The sequence below is a fragment of the Monodon monoceros genome, unplaced genomic scaffold, assembly GCF_005190385.1.
Source record: "Monodon monoceros isolate NGI ecotype Baffin Bay Population unplaced genomic scaffold, NGI_Narwhal_1 Super_Scaffold_8, whole genome shotgun sequence".
In the NCBI taxonomy this organism is placed as follows: Eukaryota; Metazoa; Chordata; class Mammalia; order Artiodactyla; family Monodontidae; genus Monodon; species Monodon monoceros.
This window is the reverse complement of record NW_021703785.1, coordinates 50,390,333-50,411,689: the sequence shown is the minus strand read 5'-3', so window position 1 is coordinate 50,411,689 and position 21,357 is coordinate 50,390,333. Positions and strand designations below refer to the sequence as shown.

General features: G+C 34.7%; 1 protein-coding gene across 10 annotated transcripts in view; it reads right to left on the bottom strand.

Moving 5' to 3' along the window:
• NAA16 (N(alpha)-acetyltransferase 16, NatA auxiliary subunit) overlaps positions 1–21,357 on the bottom strand; it is a 69,945-nt gene that overhangs the window by 44,466 nt on the left and 4,122 nt on the right. For 9 of the 10 annotated variants that reach the window (XR_003791711.1, XR_003791709.1, XR_003791710.1 and 6 more), the window contains exons 3-8: positions 19,692–19,796; positions 18,101–18,258; positions 15,152–15,286; positions 9,372–9,525; positions 6,572–6,691; positions 3,740–3,835 (exon numbers count right to left, since the gene is read on the bottom strand). Coding sequence is in view for 7 of the 10 variants with exons in the window: in XM_029210044.1 (XP_029065877.1) it covers positions 3,740–3,835; positions 6,572–6,691; positions 9,372–9,525; positions 15,152–15,286; positions 18,101–18,258; positions 19,692–19,796 (768 nt within the window). In the remaining 3 variants the exon portion in view is untranslated. The remainder of the gene's footprint in view (positions 1–3,739; positions 3,836–6,571; positions 6,692–9,371; positions 9,526–15,151; positions 15,287–18,100; positions 18,259–19,691; positions 19,797–21,357) is intronic. The other variant, XM_029210045.1, reaches the window with a different exon arrangement.

Below are 21,357 nucleotides of genomic sequence, written 5' to 3'. Positions count from 1 at the left end.
TTGTGACTGACACTACTGAACAAAACATGCATACTCAACATATTACAGATATAAATATTAAGAGGAGAAATTTAAATTTTATTGAGTGAAAATTTTATCTAATATAAAAACAGGATCAACATTTGTTACCTCAACTTACTACGAAGACTATTTTCAGATGATCTCTAATCTTTATAACAGAGGAAGTGCTGGAAAGATTTGATCTCTAAAACTACTTTTGAATTTTAAGGAAGTAATCATGTATATTCAACCCAGAGTGGTATTTTGTGTTCCTTCGGTATACTTTGTATATAATCTTTTGAAAATCACAGATTATAAGGACTGCACAAAATTTCACTCTGGGTTAAGTATACATCATTACTTCCTTAAAAATCAAAAAGTTTCAGAGATCAAATCTTTCTAGCACTTTCTCTGATATAAAGCAAAGGTTAACAGTATTGTGGCAAGCAGTCAGTGATGTTGTTGCTTACTTCGTGTGACACTGTCCACTAAAAACCTCAATTTCTCCACTGTAAGATGACGGTAACACCACCAGCCTCAAGAGTACTCTTTCATGACTCACACAAGATGAAAAGTAAACAGCATAAGCACACAGTAACCACTCAATAAATGTCTATTATTTATACCTTGACATCTGATAGCTACTGTATTTCTATAGTTAAGAATGTTCTCCACATTTGCTATCATCATCTACTGAGAAAACATGCATTTTATCTTCATGTCAGAGGCTACTCTGAACTCCTCTTCAACTTTCTCAATCTATTTAGATCATACTGGCAATTCTACTTTAAAGACAATGTACTCAGCTCTCAAGTATCCACTATATTACAAGCCTCTTCTCCCAATAAACTTTTATTTCAACTGTGCAGCTAGCTATGATAAAGAATGAGGAAGGTCTTACATACCGATATAGGACTGAATTCCAGATACAGAGTTAAGTGAAAAGGAAAGCAAGGTGCAGAACAATCTATGTCACTTTTGTACAAAAGGGGGAGGAAAAAGGAAAACTATACATAAACCCTCAAACACATACTTTTGCTTGTATATGCACAATGTATTTCTGGAAGAGTTAAACCATCTACTAGTAACAATGGCTGTCTCTGGGGAAGTAAACTTGGTGGCCAGAGGACAGAGAAACAGAAAAGACTTTCCAGTTTAAACCTGTTTTGCACCCTTTTATTCAGAACTGTATGAATGCACTGTCTAAACCAGAAGCCTACACAGCTACTCAACTGCTCAGTCACACACTATATCCCAAAATTACTTACTATTTACCCATCTCATAATTTTTTTCTTTACATATAAGAAAAACTGTTTCACAAAAATAAATAACCTCCCTTCTTCCTATTTTAAAATAATTCTTTAGTACCCCCATAGTCTTTCCTTTAGGGGGAAAAAAAAGCTATCAATCATTATGTGCCTGACTCAGCCATAAAAAGGAACAAAATTGGGTCATTTGTAGAGACATGGATGGATCTAGAGACTGTCCTACAGAGTGAAGTAAGTCAGAAAGAGAAAAACAAATATCATATATTAATGCATATATGTGGAACCTAGAAAAATGGTACAGATGAACCGGTTTGCAGGGCAGAAATAGAGACACAGATGTAGAGAACAAACATATGGACACCAAAGGGGGAAAGTGGGGAAGGGCTGGTGGTGGTAGGATGAACTGGGAGGTTGGGATTGACATATATACACTAATATGTATAAAATGCATAACTGATAAGAACTTGCTGTATAAAAAAATAAAATTCTAAAATTAAAAAAAAATCATTATGTGCCTGTTTAGCACTGCAGCTTGTAAAACAAGTTATCTGACTACAGAGATGCTATGCTAATTCTTCACTAGATGTAGTACAGATTCACATAAAAACTGATAGCCCAAAAACCACCGCTAAAATAATGAACATAAATAGCAAGATCAGACTGTATCTGATAACCTGGGAATTTACTCTAAATAATGGTGCATGTTTTCACTACAAAAAAGAAATGATAATCATGTGACCTAATGGAGGTGTTAGCTAACACTACAGTGATAATAATATTGGAATATATAAATGTATCAATCAATACATCATACACCTTAAACTTACACATTGTATGTCAACTATATCTCAATAAAAAATAAAAACAATCCAATGAAACAAAAATAAAATAGGAGCAAAATGTGATTAGCATTCTCATTTAATACTCTGGATTATCTCCTTCCCTCTTTCTCCCTCCTTGGCCAGTGAAGACTAATAGATCACGACGAATTAAACTAGTTATTTTGAAAAGTACTGTTTTCACAGCACTTAGTATTTCAGGCTGTTGGAGAATCTCCCCAGGACTTTGGCTGTTCACTAATCTGTAGGTAATAAACATTTTTATCTAAAAACCAGTAAGCCTTTTTCAAAACTTGCATTCTCAAGTTCCATCATGTTTCTTGAGAAAGATCTTATTGCCTTTGATAATGCTAAGATACCTTTCTTATTACACATAAAAATATTTCTAAACACGCGAAAACACTTCATGAAGTATTCAGCTGTTGCACAGGTACAATTAAGTAGTTGCACAATTTTATATATGGTCCCCAGAGCTTTGTAAATACATGTATGTTAGAACCTCAAATGACGCTGACCTTGAAGCCCAAGCCGTCAATACCCCTCAACTGAGGCCTAGCTTGTAAAAAGATCCTTTTAGCATTTCAAAGACAATGTCCTAGAGGGTCCAGAATGATCCCACTTTTACCCAAATCACACTTTACATTCAAAAACTGGCTCCAGGTTATCTTTCAGTAAAAACATACTTCCTACCTTATACACAAAAGGCCACCTATGGTATGATTCCAATTATACAAAATGTCCAAAACCAGCAAGTCCACAGGTACAGAAAGTTAGGTTAGTGGTTGCCTGGTGCAGGGGTTGGGGGCTGGGAGTGACTGCTAATGGACATGAGTTTTCTTTTTGGAGTGACAAAAATTTCCTGAAACCAGGGAGTGATGATGGTTGTGCAACTCCCTGAGCACATTAAAACAGAGCTGCACACTTTAAAAAGTGCATTTTATGGTATGTGAGTTATATTTCAACAGGCTGCTATTTTTTTTAAAAAGGAGATACAGAAATGTGAGCTCGAGCATCTTCCAGAAAACGCTTTTACTAGGGAAATGCTCCCCTCTGCACAGTACATCCCACCTTGGAAACTCACAACTCATATACTGAAAGTTCTAGGAAGTCCTGCAGAAGCCTGATTGTTGTGTTTCACCAAAAGTTTCCCAAACTCATTTGAATGAAGAACATCTCAGTACACAGGCATCCTCCCCACCAAGCCTATTAACATCCACTGGGACTTAATGTTCCCTGGAAAACATTAGGAAATCTGCCTACTTCACAAAGCTGAAACAAAACAGGGAGGATCAGAATACTATGCATCATTTACATACATGAAAGGCACTATTTATTTATTTTTAAATAAATTTGTATCTACTGTCTAACCCAGTACACTTCTAAGAGGTATTTCATGTACTTTTAAAGTCAGTCAAATAAAAAGCTTTTAATTTCCATTAATCTTTTGATAAAAAGAAAATAACACAATTATTTAAACAACATATGCATAACAAATAAATAACTGATCACTCCCACCCCCAAGACTGGTGTAGATGTAAACTCTATTCCAGAAACAAGCTTTTAAAATGTGAATGGTGTTGAGTAATTTCAACAAGTAATTATTAGTGTTACAAAAGATATCCTAATATTACCTGGGACAAGATTCAAAGGTAATCTTCTAGGTGAAATTGCTCTGGGGTGCTGCTTACTAATTTCTTCATAAATTTGAAGCCTCTCTTCTGAAGTGCCTATTATCAGTAAATATGCGTCAGATTCAAAGCATCAAAACTTTTATCTATGATAAAATGCTAATAAACTTTAAAAATTATGTTATAAATTAAAAATCACATTATCAATATTAAAGCTGCTCTCAATTTTTGTAAGAATGACATTAAAAACTCTGTGGCAATGAAATAATCATTAAATCACCATTTTAAACCCAAAGTCCAGAGAAAACCAAAATTTCACCACTCAAATCATATACTCACAAGACAGACTCAAGATACACTGCACTTCTCTGATATTCCTGCATGCACAACCCATGAAAAAGAAAATGTTCCTTTATAACATATCTTACATAAATCCTCTAACCCAATATAACCCACATAAACCCAACAAAAGTCTATAATGCCTATAGATAGGCTCAAAGAAGCAATAGTTTTAGGGTCATGAATGCAATATTTTAAAAGATGAACTCAGTTTCTAAGGAGGTTTGACATTTAAAATCTTCAGTGAAACTCTGTTACAAAGAACTCCATTAGTTCATGTCCCTGTCCAGGTACCAAAAAAAAGAACCCCATTAGAACAGACTTTTAAAGTGTCAATTACTTCTCCCAAATATTATGATATAAAATATACTTCTAACAGAAAGTTATATCTTCCCTGTCAAGACCAACCTAATTTTATAGTACTAAATACAGGATCTATATGTAACCTTCATTAACAATCTGCAGGATCAGATCTGGCTCTAGTTGATTATTCTAAAATAATATCCAGCAAATTTACAAAGAGAGATTACATGCATTATTTTACATAAGCAGTAAGATAACTTACAGCAGAATTTTTAAGAAAAAGCAAACCCATTTTTAAAGTATAAGGTTCTAGGTGGATTTTAATTCGGACCACAGAAATATAATTATTATAAAAATAACCCTTGGTGCTAGCAATCAAGCCACCGTAAATGTAGTGTTCAGTATCAAGATTATAAACACAGCACTTTAAAAAGTAAAGTCCGATTTTGTTTAGACTCCTTCCTTCCCCCAGTAATACATTTTGGAGCTCCAATGTGGTTGAATTTTAAAAACTGGGATATGTGAAAAATTATTTTCACGTTCTGTTAATGATTTGGAGACTTCATGAAATATTAAGGACCCTTATACTAAAATTTACAAGAAGCCTATTGCATATTTTTAAAAAGCAGTTCTCATATTTATACCTAATCTTAGAGAATGAGACGAACTATGAGTATAAAAAACATTTTCCCACTAACCCAGATAAAACAAGTCTTATAAATGTAGTTACATTAAGACAAAAACCAAACCATTTCAATGCCCTATTTGAAGTCACAAGTTGGAGCTCCAGAACCTACCATGGGGGAGAAAAGGTCCTAAGGAACCTAAAAAAATAGTTTTATAATCAATATATTTTATAGTAAGCATGGATCCTGATATACGGAACATATTACATTCATTTTACTAAAGCAGTTAAGTGATTAACATGCCAGTAACTGGTAGTTTAAAGAAAAATCAGTTATCTCACATTTCCAACTTTCAGACACATGACTTTTGTCCTGTTTTGTTTTTTTAAAGACAGACTATTGATCTAATCAATATTTTAATTTTCATTATTTTCTTAAAAACTATTATTTAAGGAACTTTTTTTAATAATTTGTGATATAAAATTTTAAATACACACAGAAAACCTGGATTCATGTATACAAGTAATTAAGATACAACAGATAAATTTTTCTCATAGCTCTTCCTACTATAAATGAATATGGGTAGCTAGCTACTTACCATACTTTTTAAATTTAAAATTTCTGCTGTTTCAACACCTTCGAGTTTCATAATTATTTCATATAAGTTTCATAATTATTTCAGCCATATACTTACTTACCCATGACTAAATATAATTTTAGCAATATTAAAGATATTTAATTGTGAGAATATTAGGGAAAATTTAGAATAATATTCTAGATTTCTGAAAAGGGTCAAGGTTATCAAATTTCAAAAGAAGATGTATACAATTTATTCTACACAAATTAGCCTAGCTTGAAAGTAAAAGAATAGTTTTTATGCTGATGCTATATACAACATACTCTCAGCAACATTTCTTTGGCCCAATTCTTATTCTTAGAGATTGACAGTAACAGTCCTCTAATTCCTTAAAAACTAAATAATTATGACATTTCCCAGAAAGGGAATGCCCATTTTCTTCCCCACCACTCTAGTTAGTGTAAATTGGTTAACATTTTAATGGATCAAGAAACCTAAAATAATCTGTAAGCATTTATCACTTAAATATAAATATCTGAATTCATTTTCACTCCCATGTTTAACCTGTAATCTTCCTAAATGGAAACATGAATGCTAAAACTAAAAATATGCATCCTCAAATATTCTTACAACTTTACATTTTACTATACTTCAAACACTAGCTAAGGGCTTCCCTGGTGGCACAGTGGTTGAGAATCCACCTGCCAATGCAGGGGAGACGGGTTCGATCTCTGGTCCGGGAAGATCCCACATGCCACGGAGCAACTAAGCCCGTGCGTCACAACTACTGAGCCTGCACTCCAGAGCCCGCGAGCCGCAACTACTGAAGCCCGCATGCCTAGAGTCCGTGCTGCGCAACAAGAGAAGCCCCTGCTCACCGCAACTAGAGAAAAAGCCCACGTGCAGCAACGAAGACCCAACGCAGCCAAAAATAAATAATTAAAACAAAAACACTAGCTAAGAGAAGGTAGGAGAAAAATCATTACATACTAAGTTGTAGAGCTTTTTCCAAGCCTTCATAGTAACACCAATTTTCTGCATTCCGATCAATCAAGTTTTTGAATACTTCGCTCGCTTCTTTTAATCGTCCCAATTTCAACAGCATTTCCCCTAAAATTAAGTTTAAATGTCACATTCATTTTGCTTAAACATTAAATACCTTTCTAATTCCAGAGATTTCACTAAGCATTATTAGTATAATAGATGTTTATGAAAGACAACTGTATGGTGCTTCCCTTTAGGGCTTGTTGCAGTTTAAATAACTAAACATAGATTAATTCACAGCTTGTCTTCAGAAATGAACCTTCACTTACACATTCTATTACACTAACATTCATTTTTGGCTCCCTCCCACACCGTATATATGGTATTAACTTGTTAGTAAAAAATCTTTGCATTATGCACATTTTTGTACACCCTTTAAAGTAACTAAAGTTACCTTAGATATAGATTGGTAAATAATTCTAATGAAATATCCCTGCCTTCCTACTGCAAGATTTTTAATGTACTTTTCCTAATCAATTCTTATGTTAAACAATTCTCCATTCAATTCTCTTACTGTCCTTTCCAGATCACTAAAACTGGAGAAGTTTAACTCACAAAACAATAACACTAAATACCACTTCGCAGCAAGAAACTACACAAACCATGTTCACATGTGGGTCACCTCTAAGACTCAATTTCTTTTACTAAGCCATACAAATTGCAAGTGGGTATGGGAAATGAGAATCTAAATTTCTCAGATAGGAACTTCCCTGGCGGTCCAGTGGTTAAGACTCCACACTTCCACTGCAGGGGGCGCGGGTTCAATCCCTTGTGGGGGAACTAAGATCCTGCAAGCTGCACGGCGCAGCCAAAATAAATAAATAACGAACTTTTCAGATAAAATGGAAAGCACACCTAATCAAGATAAAAGGGAGAATCTCAAAAAATATATCTCAACTTTCTATCCCTAAGCTTTCCCATTCCCTACAGAATCTGTTTCAAACAACCCTCTGAAATGTCTTCAGTCATACATACTATTTCAGCTTTCATCATCATATTACAGTGATTATTATATATATCATTTTACTATTCATTTTATTATATTGTATATTACTCAAGCTCTACAATAAGACTAACTAGGTGTAACTACCAGTTTTACCACTTTCTAGCTCTGTGACTGAATAACTTACAAAACTTCCAATTTCCATTTCCTTACCTGCAAAATATCAACTACATCAGTCTGTTTTTATGATAATCAACTGAAATAATGTACTTAAAACGGTCAGCACACTACTTGGTACAAAGTGAACACACATAAACATTTACTAGTTAAAACCATCAACAGTACATTAAACTTAAACTATACTTGAATTCAAAAAATAATAAAAGGAGAAAAAAAGAACTATGATCGTGCCCCATTCCTCCACAAGAGTAGAGGATAGCAGTTAAAAGGACTCATGAAAAGACATGAAAGAACCTTAAATGCATATTGCTAAGTGAAAGAAGCCAATCTGAAAAGGCTACATACTGTATGCTTCCACCTCTAATACATTCTGTAAAAGGCACAACTATGGAGACAGTAAAAGGATTACTGGTTGCCAAGGGTTGGGGGCAAGGAGAAACAGGCAGAGCAGAGGATTTTTAGGGCAATGAAACTACTCTGTATGATACTATAATGGTAGTATGTAAAATGTCATCATACATTTTTTAAAACCTAGAGGGTATACAACACGAAGAATGAACCCAAATATAAACTACAGGCTTGGGGGGATGGGGGTGCGGGTAGGAGGAACTGTGCATGTGCAGGGACAGAGGGTATATAGGAAATCTTTGTACCTTCCACTCAGTTTTGCTGTGAACCTAGAACTGCTCTAAAAAATAAAGTCTATTTAAATTAAAAAAAAAAAAAAAAGTAAAGGCTCTGAAGTCAGAAAGATATTTTTAGAAATTAACTCTACCTCCTGAAAGGCTGGGCAACTTGGGCAAGTCCTTAACCTCTCTTAGTTTCTTCAAATATAAAAAGGGACAATAAGTAATACCCATGTTAGAGGCGCTAAAAATTAAGTGAAATTAAGCAGTTTAAGCAGTTACCATACTGTGAAACACAGAAGAGTAAATAAGCCTTACCTAGTATTTTTAAGCTTTAGAAGTCCTGCAACTACATGAGATTTTAGTTTTAAACTAATTATTTATTTAGATGGACATTCTATTTAATATGGTGTTGCTCAGGAAATGGGTAATTGATGAGCAAAGCTATGTATAAAAAAGAAAATTTGTTTGACTTAGTTGAAAAACATTCTTAACAAACTATTTCTCAGAATCCTGTCTTCTTAATTAGCCCATAATGAAAATAAATGAATCTTGCTTTCATGAGGATCCCAAGTGTCATTTACTCTTCTCATTTTACTATATATGGAGATAAATACTGGGGGAGGGGGTTGAATATGAAGGCAGTATAACATACTGCTTAAGAAAATGGAATCTGGAGTCAAAATCCCTGCACTCAAATCCAGCACTACCCAGATTACTTAGCTGTGTGACTCTGGGCAAGTCACTTACCTCTCTGTTCCTCAGTTCCTGATCTCTAAAATGGATGTAACAACTACATCATAGGGTTGTTATGAAGATTACATTAATTTTATTATTAAACCATTACATTAATTAATAATGGCTTAATAATAAAGTGTTGAGAACTTTGCCTGATATATAGTAAGTCTCATTTAAGTGTTCAGACATAATAAAGTATATAGGTTTTATTCTTTTCTTTAACTGAGGCCAATAAAAAAGAAAAAGCAGTTCAACTTACCTTTAATTTCTTCCACCAAAAGTTTATCACATATCTGTTTCTCATAAGTTTCTATATGTTCCAACGACTCCTGAAATAGATCTGCCTCCCTCATCACTTGATTCTGGTACAGTATCAGTTCACTATATTCATAGTCTATTTTGTTGGGAGGAATCTGAAAAAAATAACCAAATTATCTTACTTATATAATAATATAAAGCAGTTACAGATCTTTAATTTAATTGCTTTCTCAGGACAGTCATTCACACAGACTTTAAAAAGCAACCCAGAAGCAGTTACAAATAGAAGAGTGATTAACAGCAAAGAAGATTAATATATTCTTTAAAACAAAAAAAGGAGTGGGGACTTCTGCCTACAGAAAAGTGAAGAGGTTAGCAAATCCTATTACCAAAGGAAAGTATAACAATGATTAAAATCCTAAAGAATCTTCCAAAAAAAACTACTAGAACCCATAAAGGAGTTTAGCAAGGTGACAGAATACAAGATCAATATATGAAAATCAATTATACTTCTATATACTAGGAACGAACAACCCAAAAATGAAAGTAAAATAATTTTCACAATAGCATCAAAATGAACAAAACATTCAGGAATAAATTTAAGAAACAAGACTCATATACCAAAGAATACTCAATCTTTTTTTGACTCTATATTTATTTTCCCCAAATTGATCTAAAAATTCAATGCAATCCCTATCAAACTCTCAGCAAGCTTTTAGAAACTGATAAGCTGATGCTAAAATTAAAATGGAAATAAAAGGAACCCTGCATGGACAAAAGAATCTTAAAAAGAAAAAGTAGGAAGACATGTACTTCAAATTTCAAACATCCTTTAAAATTACAGTAATCAAGACAGTGTGGTTGGTATTGGCATAAGGATACACATATAGATCAATGGAACAGAATACAAGGTTCAGAAATAGCCCTTATAATCTGGTCAACTGATTTTCAACAGATGTGCCAAGACAATTCAACAGGGACAGGTTAGTCTTTACAACAAATGATGGTGGGACAATTTAATATCCATATGCAAAAACAGACACATACTTCATACCATTTACAAAAATTAAATCAAAATGGATCACAGACCTAAATGTGAGCACTAAAACGATAAAAGAAACCTTAGAGGAATAGGAGAAAATCTTTGTGACCCTTTGCATAAAAGAAAAAACAGGTAAATTGAACTTCAACAAAATTATAAACTTTCCTCTTCAAAAGACACCATTAATAACATAAAAATACAAGTTACAGAGTAGGAGAAAATATTTGCAAATGATCTGATAAGGAACTTGTATTGAAAATATTCAAGAAACTCTTACAACTCAGCTGTAAGACAAATAACCCAACTAAAAAATGGGCAAAAGAGTTGAACAGACATTTCATCAAAGAAGAAATATAAATGGCTAATAAGAACATGATAAAATGCTCAATAGCATTAGTTGTTAGAAAAATGCAGAGACACAACTAAAACAGATACTACTACATATCCACTAAGATGGCTATCATCAAAAAATTGGACAGTAACAGGTGTGGGGATGGGTAGAAACTGGAATTCTCACACATTGCTAGCAGGAATGTAAAATGGTTCAGCCACGTAGGAAAACAACTGGGCAGTTTATTAAAAAGTTAAATATATACTTACCATATAACCAAGTAATTTCATTCCTAGGTATCTACCCAAAAGAAATAAAAACATATGTCCACACAAAAACTTATGCACAAATGTTCATAGCAGCATTATTCACAACAACTAAAACTAAAAACAATATATATTCCATCAATTAATGGATGGATAAACAAAGTGTTATCCATAGACTACAGTGTATCCATATAATGAAACAGTATTCAGCATTAAAAAGGAATGAACCACTAATACATGCTCTAACACAGGTGAATCTCAAAAGCATTATGAATAAAAGAATTTCGAGAGAAAACACTGCATTTGAATGCCTTTATTCGAAGTTTCCAAAAAGGGCAAATCTATAGAGACAAAAAGCAGATCAGTGGTTGGCTGGGAATGAGTGGAAACCGACAAATGGGCACAAAAGAACTTTTGGGGGGTGACGAAACATTCTAAAACTGGACTGTGGTAATGACTACATGACTATAAATTTACCAAAAAAAAATCTTTGAGATGTACAACTAAAATGGGTAAATTTTATGGCATGTATTATACCTCAAAAAAGCCTCGTATACCTCTTAATTATACTTATTACAAAAAATAAGAAAATTCCACACACCTAATTTTAACCATCAAATTGCAATAAGATTGTATTTAAAATGAAAGCGTGTTTATCAAACCCCAGTGAATATGGTACAGTACACCTTCCTATGGTTAAGAACTTGATTCCTGGATAAAGACAAAGAACTAGTCTCAATAGAGAATTCTCTAGTTCGCAGTAAAAAGCTAAGAATCTAAGTAAACATGATGAACTTACCACACTCCCTTATGAGAATAAAAATAATAGAGGGTTTAAAAATATATTAACCTATGAAAATAGAACATATGAAATTTCAACAAACTTCTGGGAAACGGAAAGCAAATGAAGAATAAGGGATGAAGTAAAGCAGAAGCTAAAGCCTAGAGTAGCTACACAGAGGAAATCTTTAGGGAGGGTGGCTATCTGCCCCGGAAATCACCAAACAGGGTCAGGATTCTGAAATGACAAGTAAACAGAGGGTGCAGGAATGAGAAATGGGGCTCAAGATTAAGGGATTAACTGAAAGGCTGACCCTGGCCCCATTTCCATCAACTCAGCAGCCAAATCCTTGTTTAAAATATTACCCTGTAACCAGGCATCCATCCCACTCAAAGAGTCAGGAGCTCTTCTTCAAAGAAAGCAGACAGCCCCAGAGAACTGGATGCTAAGGCGGGGGCGGAGATATTCACTGCAGCATTATTCATAATAGTCAAGATATGGAAACAACCTAAGTGTCCATCAACAAATGAATGGATAAAGATGTGATATATATATACAACAGAATAATATTCAGCCATGAGAAACAAGGAATTCCTGCCATTTGCTGGCTTAAGACACAAAAGTGTAAGTATATTCCCTAATGTTATAAAGGTAACAAACACTTAAAGAACCAGAAATATTCATATAACTATTATCAGGAGAATGGGGAAGAGACGGTGAGGTGACATAAAAGAACTATTTACTACTCTACTGTAGCAAAAACCGTAGAGAATGCCTAAAATACATATAAAAAAGTTGAACGTGCATTATTTAGACATATGGCGGGCTGTGTTCTTCCATGTCTTCTCTGAACTAGACTCTGGATAGCAAGGCAGGGACAGAAAGGTAGAATAGGGGACTGTTACCATGTGTACTCTGTAACGAGAATTACTGGATAAACGAAAAGTGAAAAAAAGTTTACCACTCTAACAGGTAAAATTAGTTTGGCTATCATTCCAAAAAACAATACCTTGCTTTTAGGGTAACGTGTCAAAAGAAAAAGTTTTCATCAAGAAAATACAAAGAGGATGATGTCAGGAAAACCGGCAGAGTAAAGAAAGAACTCCAAAACTTCACCTCTCCAAAAGAGCGAGGAAAGAACTGGCAAAAACTGTCAGAATCACCTTTTTCAGAACTCTGGAAATTAACCAGAGGCTTACAGCACACCTGGGGAGCATTTATTGAAGAAAACAGCTAGATCTTGGTAAGACCAGTGAGTTTTGTGTCATTTTAACTTGCCCTAATCCTGTCCAGTGCTCTCCAGCTACACAGTAGCCTTGAAAAATAAGCTTGTATTCCCAGAACAGCTTGACAGCCACCAGTGAGAACAATAAAGCTGGAGCTCTTTCAAAGCCTCATTCCCAAAGAACTGTAATTAACTGACCTATCTGTTGGTTCACTGCAAGCCTCCAAGTACAAGCCTACCTCAGAGTTTGTCCAGAGCAAAAAAGCCTTGGGGGGAAGGGAAGGGCCAAAAGTGCTTATTAAAAGTGATTACAGGCATGTTTTACCTTTATAGTGCCTGAAAGACAGCTAACAGTCAGGACAAACAACAGACTAAACAAAAACCTTAAAGTAAAAGCTGGGAAATGTGATGTCCACGGGGGCTTTGAAAAGTCACACACACGTACAGAGTTACACACATGTTCAAGAAAGACCTGAGAAAGCCCTAAACTCTTACCTCTTGCTGACCTTGAGACTCTGACCTTTCACCTTGAGGCGAAAGCTAAGGTAGAGTTGTAAACTGCCTGGCTGAGTGCTAAAGCATACATACACCAACACACCCACAGAGAAATTTAACAAAACTACAAGTTGGTTCTTTGACAAGATTTACAAAATTGACAAACCTTTAGCTGGAATGACCAAGAAAGAAAAAGAGAAGACTACTAAAATTGAGAATAAAAGGAGGGACATTACCACAAACCCTACAAAAATAAAAAGGATTATAAGGGACTATTATGAAAAGTTGTATGCCAACAAATTAGATTACCTAGATGAAATGGACCAATATTTACATAAGAACTAACACCATCTATCACAAACTCTTTCAAAAGAGGGAACACTTCCCAACTCATGCCATGAGGCCAGACACAGACATCAAAAGAAAAGTACAGATAATATATCTTATTCCAATATCCCTCACTAATAATCAAAGAAACACAAATTAAAAGAATAATGAGGGAATTCCCTGGTGGTCCAGTGGTTAGGACTTGGAACTTTCGCTGCTGAGGGCCCAGGTTCAATCGCTGGTCGGGGAACTAAGATCCCACGAGCCATGCAGCGTAGCCAAAAAATAAATAAATAAATAAAAGTTAAAAAAAGAAAAATAATGAGATAAACTTCTTCACATCCAGAAGAATGGAAAAAATAATAAAGCTGACATCAAGTGTCAGTAAGGATATAGGCAAACAATAAGCATAAAACCTTGCTAGCGGGCATGTAAATTAGTAAAGGTGCTTCAAATTAGTAAAACTAAACACACAGAGCCACAACTCTGCAATTCCAGTTTTAGGTATAAACTGAAGAGGAACTCACAAATGTGGCTAATGAAACAGCAGACAAGAATATTCACTGCAGCACTAATTTTTAATACAGACAAAGTAGAGTAGATTAACTTTAGCTTATTTATATAACAGAACACCAAACAGCAGTTTAAAATGAATAAACTGGTCAACATGTATCAACATAGATATATCTCAAGAAATGTTGAATTTTAAAAACTACATGTCATTCATGTAAAATTTTAAATATACAAAATAATAGTTTGTAACTTTCATGGACTTAAAACATAATGTAAACATGACGAGAAATGATCTTTACCAATTTCAGAATAGTGGCTACCTCTAGGGAGGGATGTGGGAGGACTTCAGCTGTTTCTGTAACATTTCTTTAAAAAATAATTAAATCTGGAGCAATTACGGCAAAATGTTAACATCTTTTTAATTTCTCTTGTGATATACAGTATATTTTTTGTATTTTTCTATTTTACATACATATTAAAATGTATGTATTAACGTATTTATATAAAATATAAAGCAATATATATTAGAGAAACAATTCCCAGTCACAAAACTATTTTCATTTTCATGTATTCTTTTCTTTATTCATTTGAATATTGCTGAAGTTATAGTATACAAAAATCTTTATATTATTTATTTTGTATTAAGAATTCTTTGTTTTAACTTCTTCCAATTATTTCAAAAATTTTTCAAGTTCTTCCATAGGTCTGAAAGACTAATTCATGCTTGCGGGTGGAGGCAATATAGAAGTTAACTATTTTAGTTTGTGAAGGTAGAAGAAAATGTTAAAATGCAGTTCTTACTTGCTGAGTTTGTCTAAATTCTTCCAATAGTTTTAGTGCCATATCATAATCTTTCAGTAAGTGGTATGCAATAGCATATCCAATCCAGGATGCACGTTGTGTTGGGCGCAACTGAAGAAGCTGATATCTCGTCTCCTTTAAAAAAAAAAAAACAATTCTTTAAAATTTTTTTCACTTTCTTAAGTTTCTCTAAAATATAATTCATCACAGAGTTTTAAGAAAAAATACCTTTAATTCCTTTCTAATGAATTCAATGAACAAACATCTCTGAACTCCAGAATAAAACAGAAATACTTTTTATGTTCCTGATCTAAACTTAAGTTCCAGAATACCCTGTAATGTAATGTCCTTGGGGTCAATGCTTTTAGGTTGCCCTATAAAATTACCTTTATATAATGAGAATTTCTTCTGGTAACTAAACATCTCAGAAGAGAGACTAAGATAGCTTTTTATGAAACTAGAGCTTACTGTTTATAATATTGTTATATGAAATCACAACATATTTTACATTATTATAATAGGCCCCAGAGATAGGATGGACACAGCCAGGGAAAACACTCAAACGTCTGACTGGACTTTTCTAGCAGAAACACCACTGCTGCTACTCTAAGACAGTTCAATATCTACGACATTAGGGAGAAAACACCAGAAATTCCACCATGGCTGCTCCAAAAGAATCAAGATGCCTTCAGACCAGCAGAAAATCTAACCTCCCTACACAGCTCCCACTTCTTCATAGCTCATATCTGCCTCCAACTTTTAGGCAAGTGCAACTTTGCTTGGCCGAACAGGGTCTCGTGAAGAACACTAGCTGCAACGAGTTTTGAAAATGTAATGTTTAGCTTCTGTGACTCTGTTGTTGGAATGGGTGCCGTCCATCCACGCTACATGCCACAAGGAGAACCATGATCAGATCTTTTTAAAAAAAGATACCTTCAACAAAACAACTTAGACAATATCACTCCTCTACATTCATGTGTAAATGTCTGCTCCTTTTAGGCATATGTCATTAAGTTCTACCACTGTATCACCCTTACTTTCACTGTTGCTTCTCTGTCACTCCCCCACTTCATTAAAGTCTGACTCAGCTTTCATCTCTCTACCAAATTCTGCCATTATTCTGGGCAAATGCAACACTGTGGATCACCTATCCAATAACCTATCTTCTTAGATCCACGATTTCCTCATCTACAATGATCTCCACCCCACTTCAGGGACCCACTTCCACCACCACACCCTAGACCTTACTGCCACCCAGAAATCATAAATTCAGATACTCACTCTCGCTACAGCTCCTATGTGCCAACACTGTCACTCAGTGACCTTCCTGCCCTTGTTCTTGGATACCACCAGTACCTCTAGTTCCTTGAATCCTTCACTTCTAACCACCAGCTCTTTTATCTTCATTTATTTCACTACCCCTCCTAGCAACCAGTCTCTCGCCATTACTAATTTCTTTACTTTATTTCTAAAGATAACTGATTTTAACTCTCACCAAACTTAGGCTGCTAAGTCCTAATGAAGAAAAATCACACAATCGTGATGAATGGTACCATTATTAAGCTCAGCAGAACCCTTGAAACTTCTGCAAAAATCTATGCGAAGACTTACATGGCAGTAGAAGGACAACAGTAAATGAAAAAAGACTTATCTAAACAGAACTATTAAGAGTTGGTAGCCTCCTTCACAAGAGAAAGTGAGATAATTCCATTTTGGACATACTGAATTTAGGAAACTAAGTGGAGTAAGCACATGGAGATGCCCAGCAGAGTTGAAGGTAACAGTGTGAAAAGGCCTGGGACTACATTTATGGCAATCCTCACAATATTTTGTATTTTCTAAACCATAATGAAGAAAGCTAATTAATCTCCACATTTAGATTTTAATTATAAAAGCTCTGTTTACCAAATCTGTAAATATCAAGCCCACAAAAAATATAGTACAGCATTAGCACATAGGCGATATTCTAGCTTTTCAAAAAGCATTAAATGAGGGACTTCCCTGGTGGTGCAGTGGTTAAGAATCTGCCTGCCAATGCAGAGGACATGGGTTCAAACCCTGGTCCGGGAAGATCCCACATGCCACGGATCAACTAAGCCCATGAGCCACCCACAACTACTGAGCCTGTGCGCCACAACTACTGAAGCTCACGTGCTCTAGGGACCACGTGCCGCAACTACCGAGCCCGCGTGCTACAACTCCTGAAGCCTGCGTGCCTAGAGCCCATGCTCCACAACAAGAGAAGCCACCGCAATGAGAAGCCCGCGCACCACAACAAAGAGTAGCCCCCGCTTGCCACAACTAGAGAAAGCCCACACAAAGCAACGAAGACCCAATGCAGCCAAAAATTTTTTAAAAATTAAATAAAATAAGTAAAAAACCATAAAATGAATAAACTAGTTATCCTTTTTTGATGATCAAGTATGCACTTCCAGGGACTTCCCTGGTGGCACAGTGGTTAAGAATCCGCCTGCCAATTCAGGTCCAGGAAGATCCCACATGTCGCAGAGCAACCAAGCCAGTGCGCTACAACTACTGAGCCTGCGCTCTAGAGCCTGTGAGCCACAACTACTGAGCCCACGCAGCACGACTACTGAAGCCCACGCACTTAGAACCCATGTTCCACAAGAGAAGCCACCGCAATGAGAAGCCTGCACACAGCCAATGAAGAGAAGCCCCTGCTCGCCGCAACTAGAGAAAGCCCGCACACAGCAATGAAGACCCAATGCAGCCAAGAATAAATTAATTAGTTAATTAATTTTTTAAAAAGTATGCAGTTCGACTAATATTATTGGAGGGAAGATCCAAAGTGACTTTTCCCTTCTATGCAGACTGTAATGAACAATCAAGTCTACATGATCTCGTCTTAAGTTCGCCTCATTCTGAATTCACATGCTTTTAAATTATATCTATTGTAAAAACATGTACATTTAAGACTAAAGTACTTACTCGATAACCTTCAAGGTCTCTCATTTGGATCTGTAACAGAGAGAGATCCCTCAAAATTTGCAGATTATCTTTATCTAATTTGAGGGCATTTCGGTAACACTTAATAGCTTCATCATACTTCTTATCAGAACGCTGCAAGAGTCCATATACATGCCAACCTATTAAGTTAAGGAAACAGACATTCACAGCTACTAGAATGTACTATGCTACACGTCTAATAGAAAGCTTACCTTAGCAAAATGGTATTTTGTTTGGGACTTACTTCAGAATGATCTGGCATCAGAGGGAGGGGGATAGTAAGCAGGTGACAAAATATGAAACCAGATCAGCCTTGATTGACAACTGTTAAATTATTGAAGCTAGGTGATAGGCGGATAGGGGTGCATTATTCTATTCTACTTTTGTACACGTCTGAAATTTTCCGTAATATATTTTTAAGTAACCTTAGAAAATTATTGGTAAAAATTCTTCACGTTGCCTATCCCCTCACTTTCCTACGCCAGCACCTCAACACTCACTTATTCTCAAAAACTATGTATGGAAACAGAATATGTATTATACAAAAATTGCAATTATCTATTCAAACAAGTATATATTCAATCAATTATAAAACAACATGTAACCATCAATTAACTCACTAGTGATATTAAATACCACAAAAATTAAGTTTTTATTTAATGTAAAGTCAAGTCTTAGGATATCTTGGAGCCAAAAAACTATCATACTTACATGCCCTCTCTCTTCGCTTTGGGGTAAGCACTGGGATAAAGAAATAAGTATTTAGTATTTTGAGAGAACCCTAAGCTAAATATGTAAAAACACCACTAAGACTACTGACGTTCAATACTGGCCAATAGCTAGATGATTTAAATGCTAAAAATTAAGGTACAAGGGTAATATGTGAAAAGGTTGTAAGTATATAAATAGGTAAAACAGAGATTAAAACAATTTCAACGATCCATCCCTAAAGAATATTTTTGTTTTTTTAACAAACTGGGATACTAGTCAATGAAAAATACAATTGTTAAGTACCCAGTGAAGTAACAGCTAAGTCCCTGTGCAACAGAAACCAAGCTGAAAATCAACATAATATTTAATACTAAATAAAATCTATTTTACATCAAGTTGCTTCTGAATTTTTCTCCTAAAATTTCTAAAGGAAAGTTTAAGGAACTTTTAAGGAACACAAGTTTTACTATACAGGTAAGTACTATACAGGTAAGTCATTATTTGGAATGAGGAAAGTGTCACTCAGTTTATGGATATATAGGAAAAAAATGGGTTTTAAATCACATATAATTATTAGTTACTATTCTCTCACACTAGGCACAACTGCAGTAAATATACAGTGCATAGTAATTCTCTTTAAAATACTCAAACAAAAAAATAAGTAGGGAACAGATGAAACTAATATTAAAAATGTTGATAATTATTGAAACTTGATAATGGGTACATAAAGTTCATTACATTCACTCTTCCATATAGTTTAAAATTTTTTCATAGTGAAGTTTTTTTTAATTTGAGTTAGAAAAACTCATAAATGGAAAATACATAAATGAAATTAAACTATTCAACTACTGCAAAAGGATACAGACATGACTCTTGACATCATTACGAAGTCCTTTACGAACAAATTCATACGCCTCTTCTTTCTTTCCTAAACAGTTCAACGTTAATCCTTTCATAGCCAAAGTCTCTGAAAAATATTTTTAACCTCTATTTACACATGAAAAATTCAAATTATTCTCTTAGCACTATTTTAATATCTGAGCTCTACCAGTACTTACATTATTCATCCTTTTAATCCTATAGTTGGAAGAATTTCTCTCCAAATAAAAAAAAGTAAAAGTATATTTATGTATCTGCTTAAAGCTTATACCAAGTCCTTTTCTGAAATTCCTCAGGCTGGGACTGAGTTGGTAAAATGCTTTCTGTCTTTCTGAAGAGTCTATAAAGGAGGTTAAGATTATTCTGCTGAAAAAAGGTAACACAGCAGGGTCCTGAGTCCTGTTGAGTTAAATCTACCGCAACAGACCTCAGCTTTCACCTGAGATCAAGCCTACTAAGAATCAGATCATCTGATTTATACCCCACAAAATCATTCAATCTACCTTAAAGACATGTACAGAATTTAAAAATCACCTTACTCATTATTGGAACAGACTTCATTTTTGGCTGCAAGTTTATTCCAATGAATCCCACTTAGGCTAATTAACATCAGTTTGCATTTGAAAAGCACGAGTGGCAACCCAAGAATATGCTGAAGGTAGTTAATCAAAGATTGTTTAGAATGAAATAATTCTCTGAATAATCCACAACAAGGGAATTAGACAAGAACAATGGTTTTCAAACTGATCTCTATGGACTATGGTTTTCAGAACAGGTGATCCAGCAGTCCAGGCCCCTATGACCAAACGTCTTATTTTTTTATCTGTTTTTACATAATGAATTTCCCCACAAGCTCCCCTTTGGATAAGGGTTCCACTGCTAAACAGCTTGAAAACAAGCTTTAATTTCTAAAATTCTATGAAACTACTTCTTTCCATTTCCTTCAAAGAATGTTTTAAGTGTTATTAGAAAGCCGAGTAGGGTCAGCCTATTTTCCCAAAAAGATGGTCTCAATAATTACTCAAGTCTAATATTCAGAAACCCCAATCAGCTTTGCTCTGCTACAGGACCATAATTTACATGTCTAACCGGATCCATCCTTTTACCAAACACTGGTCACCAGTGAAAAAGGATGAGACAAGCAAATACAGACTTACTAACATCAGTGCTAGAAAAACAACCCAAGATAATACAATGGTAAATCAGTAGTATCTTATTTACATATGAAGGTTAGCAGATAGATTAAAAAATACATCTACCAAAAAATAAAATGCATTTGATTGTATCTTCATACTACTTTGGTGTTGCAAATATTGTTCTAATTTTACACACGAGAAATCAAGGGATAAACTTAAATTCTTTTCAAAGTAACAAATGAAATCAGGTCTACAAAAATACAGGTATATATGCCAATTACTCACCAATATATCAACCAATCATTTCTCATCTAAAAGTAAAGACTGTAAATACACCTAAGCATAAAAGAAGTAATCTAGAATAAGAATGATATGAGGCATATCTGAAAACGTTAAACATTTATGCACTCTAATAGAGAACTACAAGACCATGGAATCTGGGAAGTATTCTTCCCTCACAGTTGGGAATCCTATCCATCTGGTTTTAGAATTAGATTTCCCCAAAGTAATCTC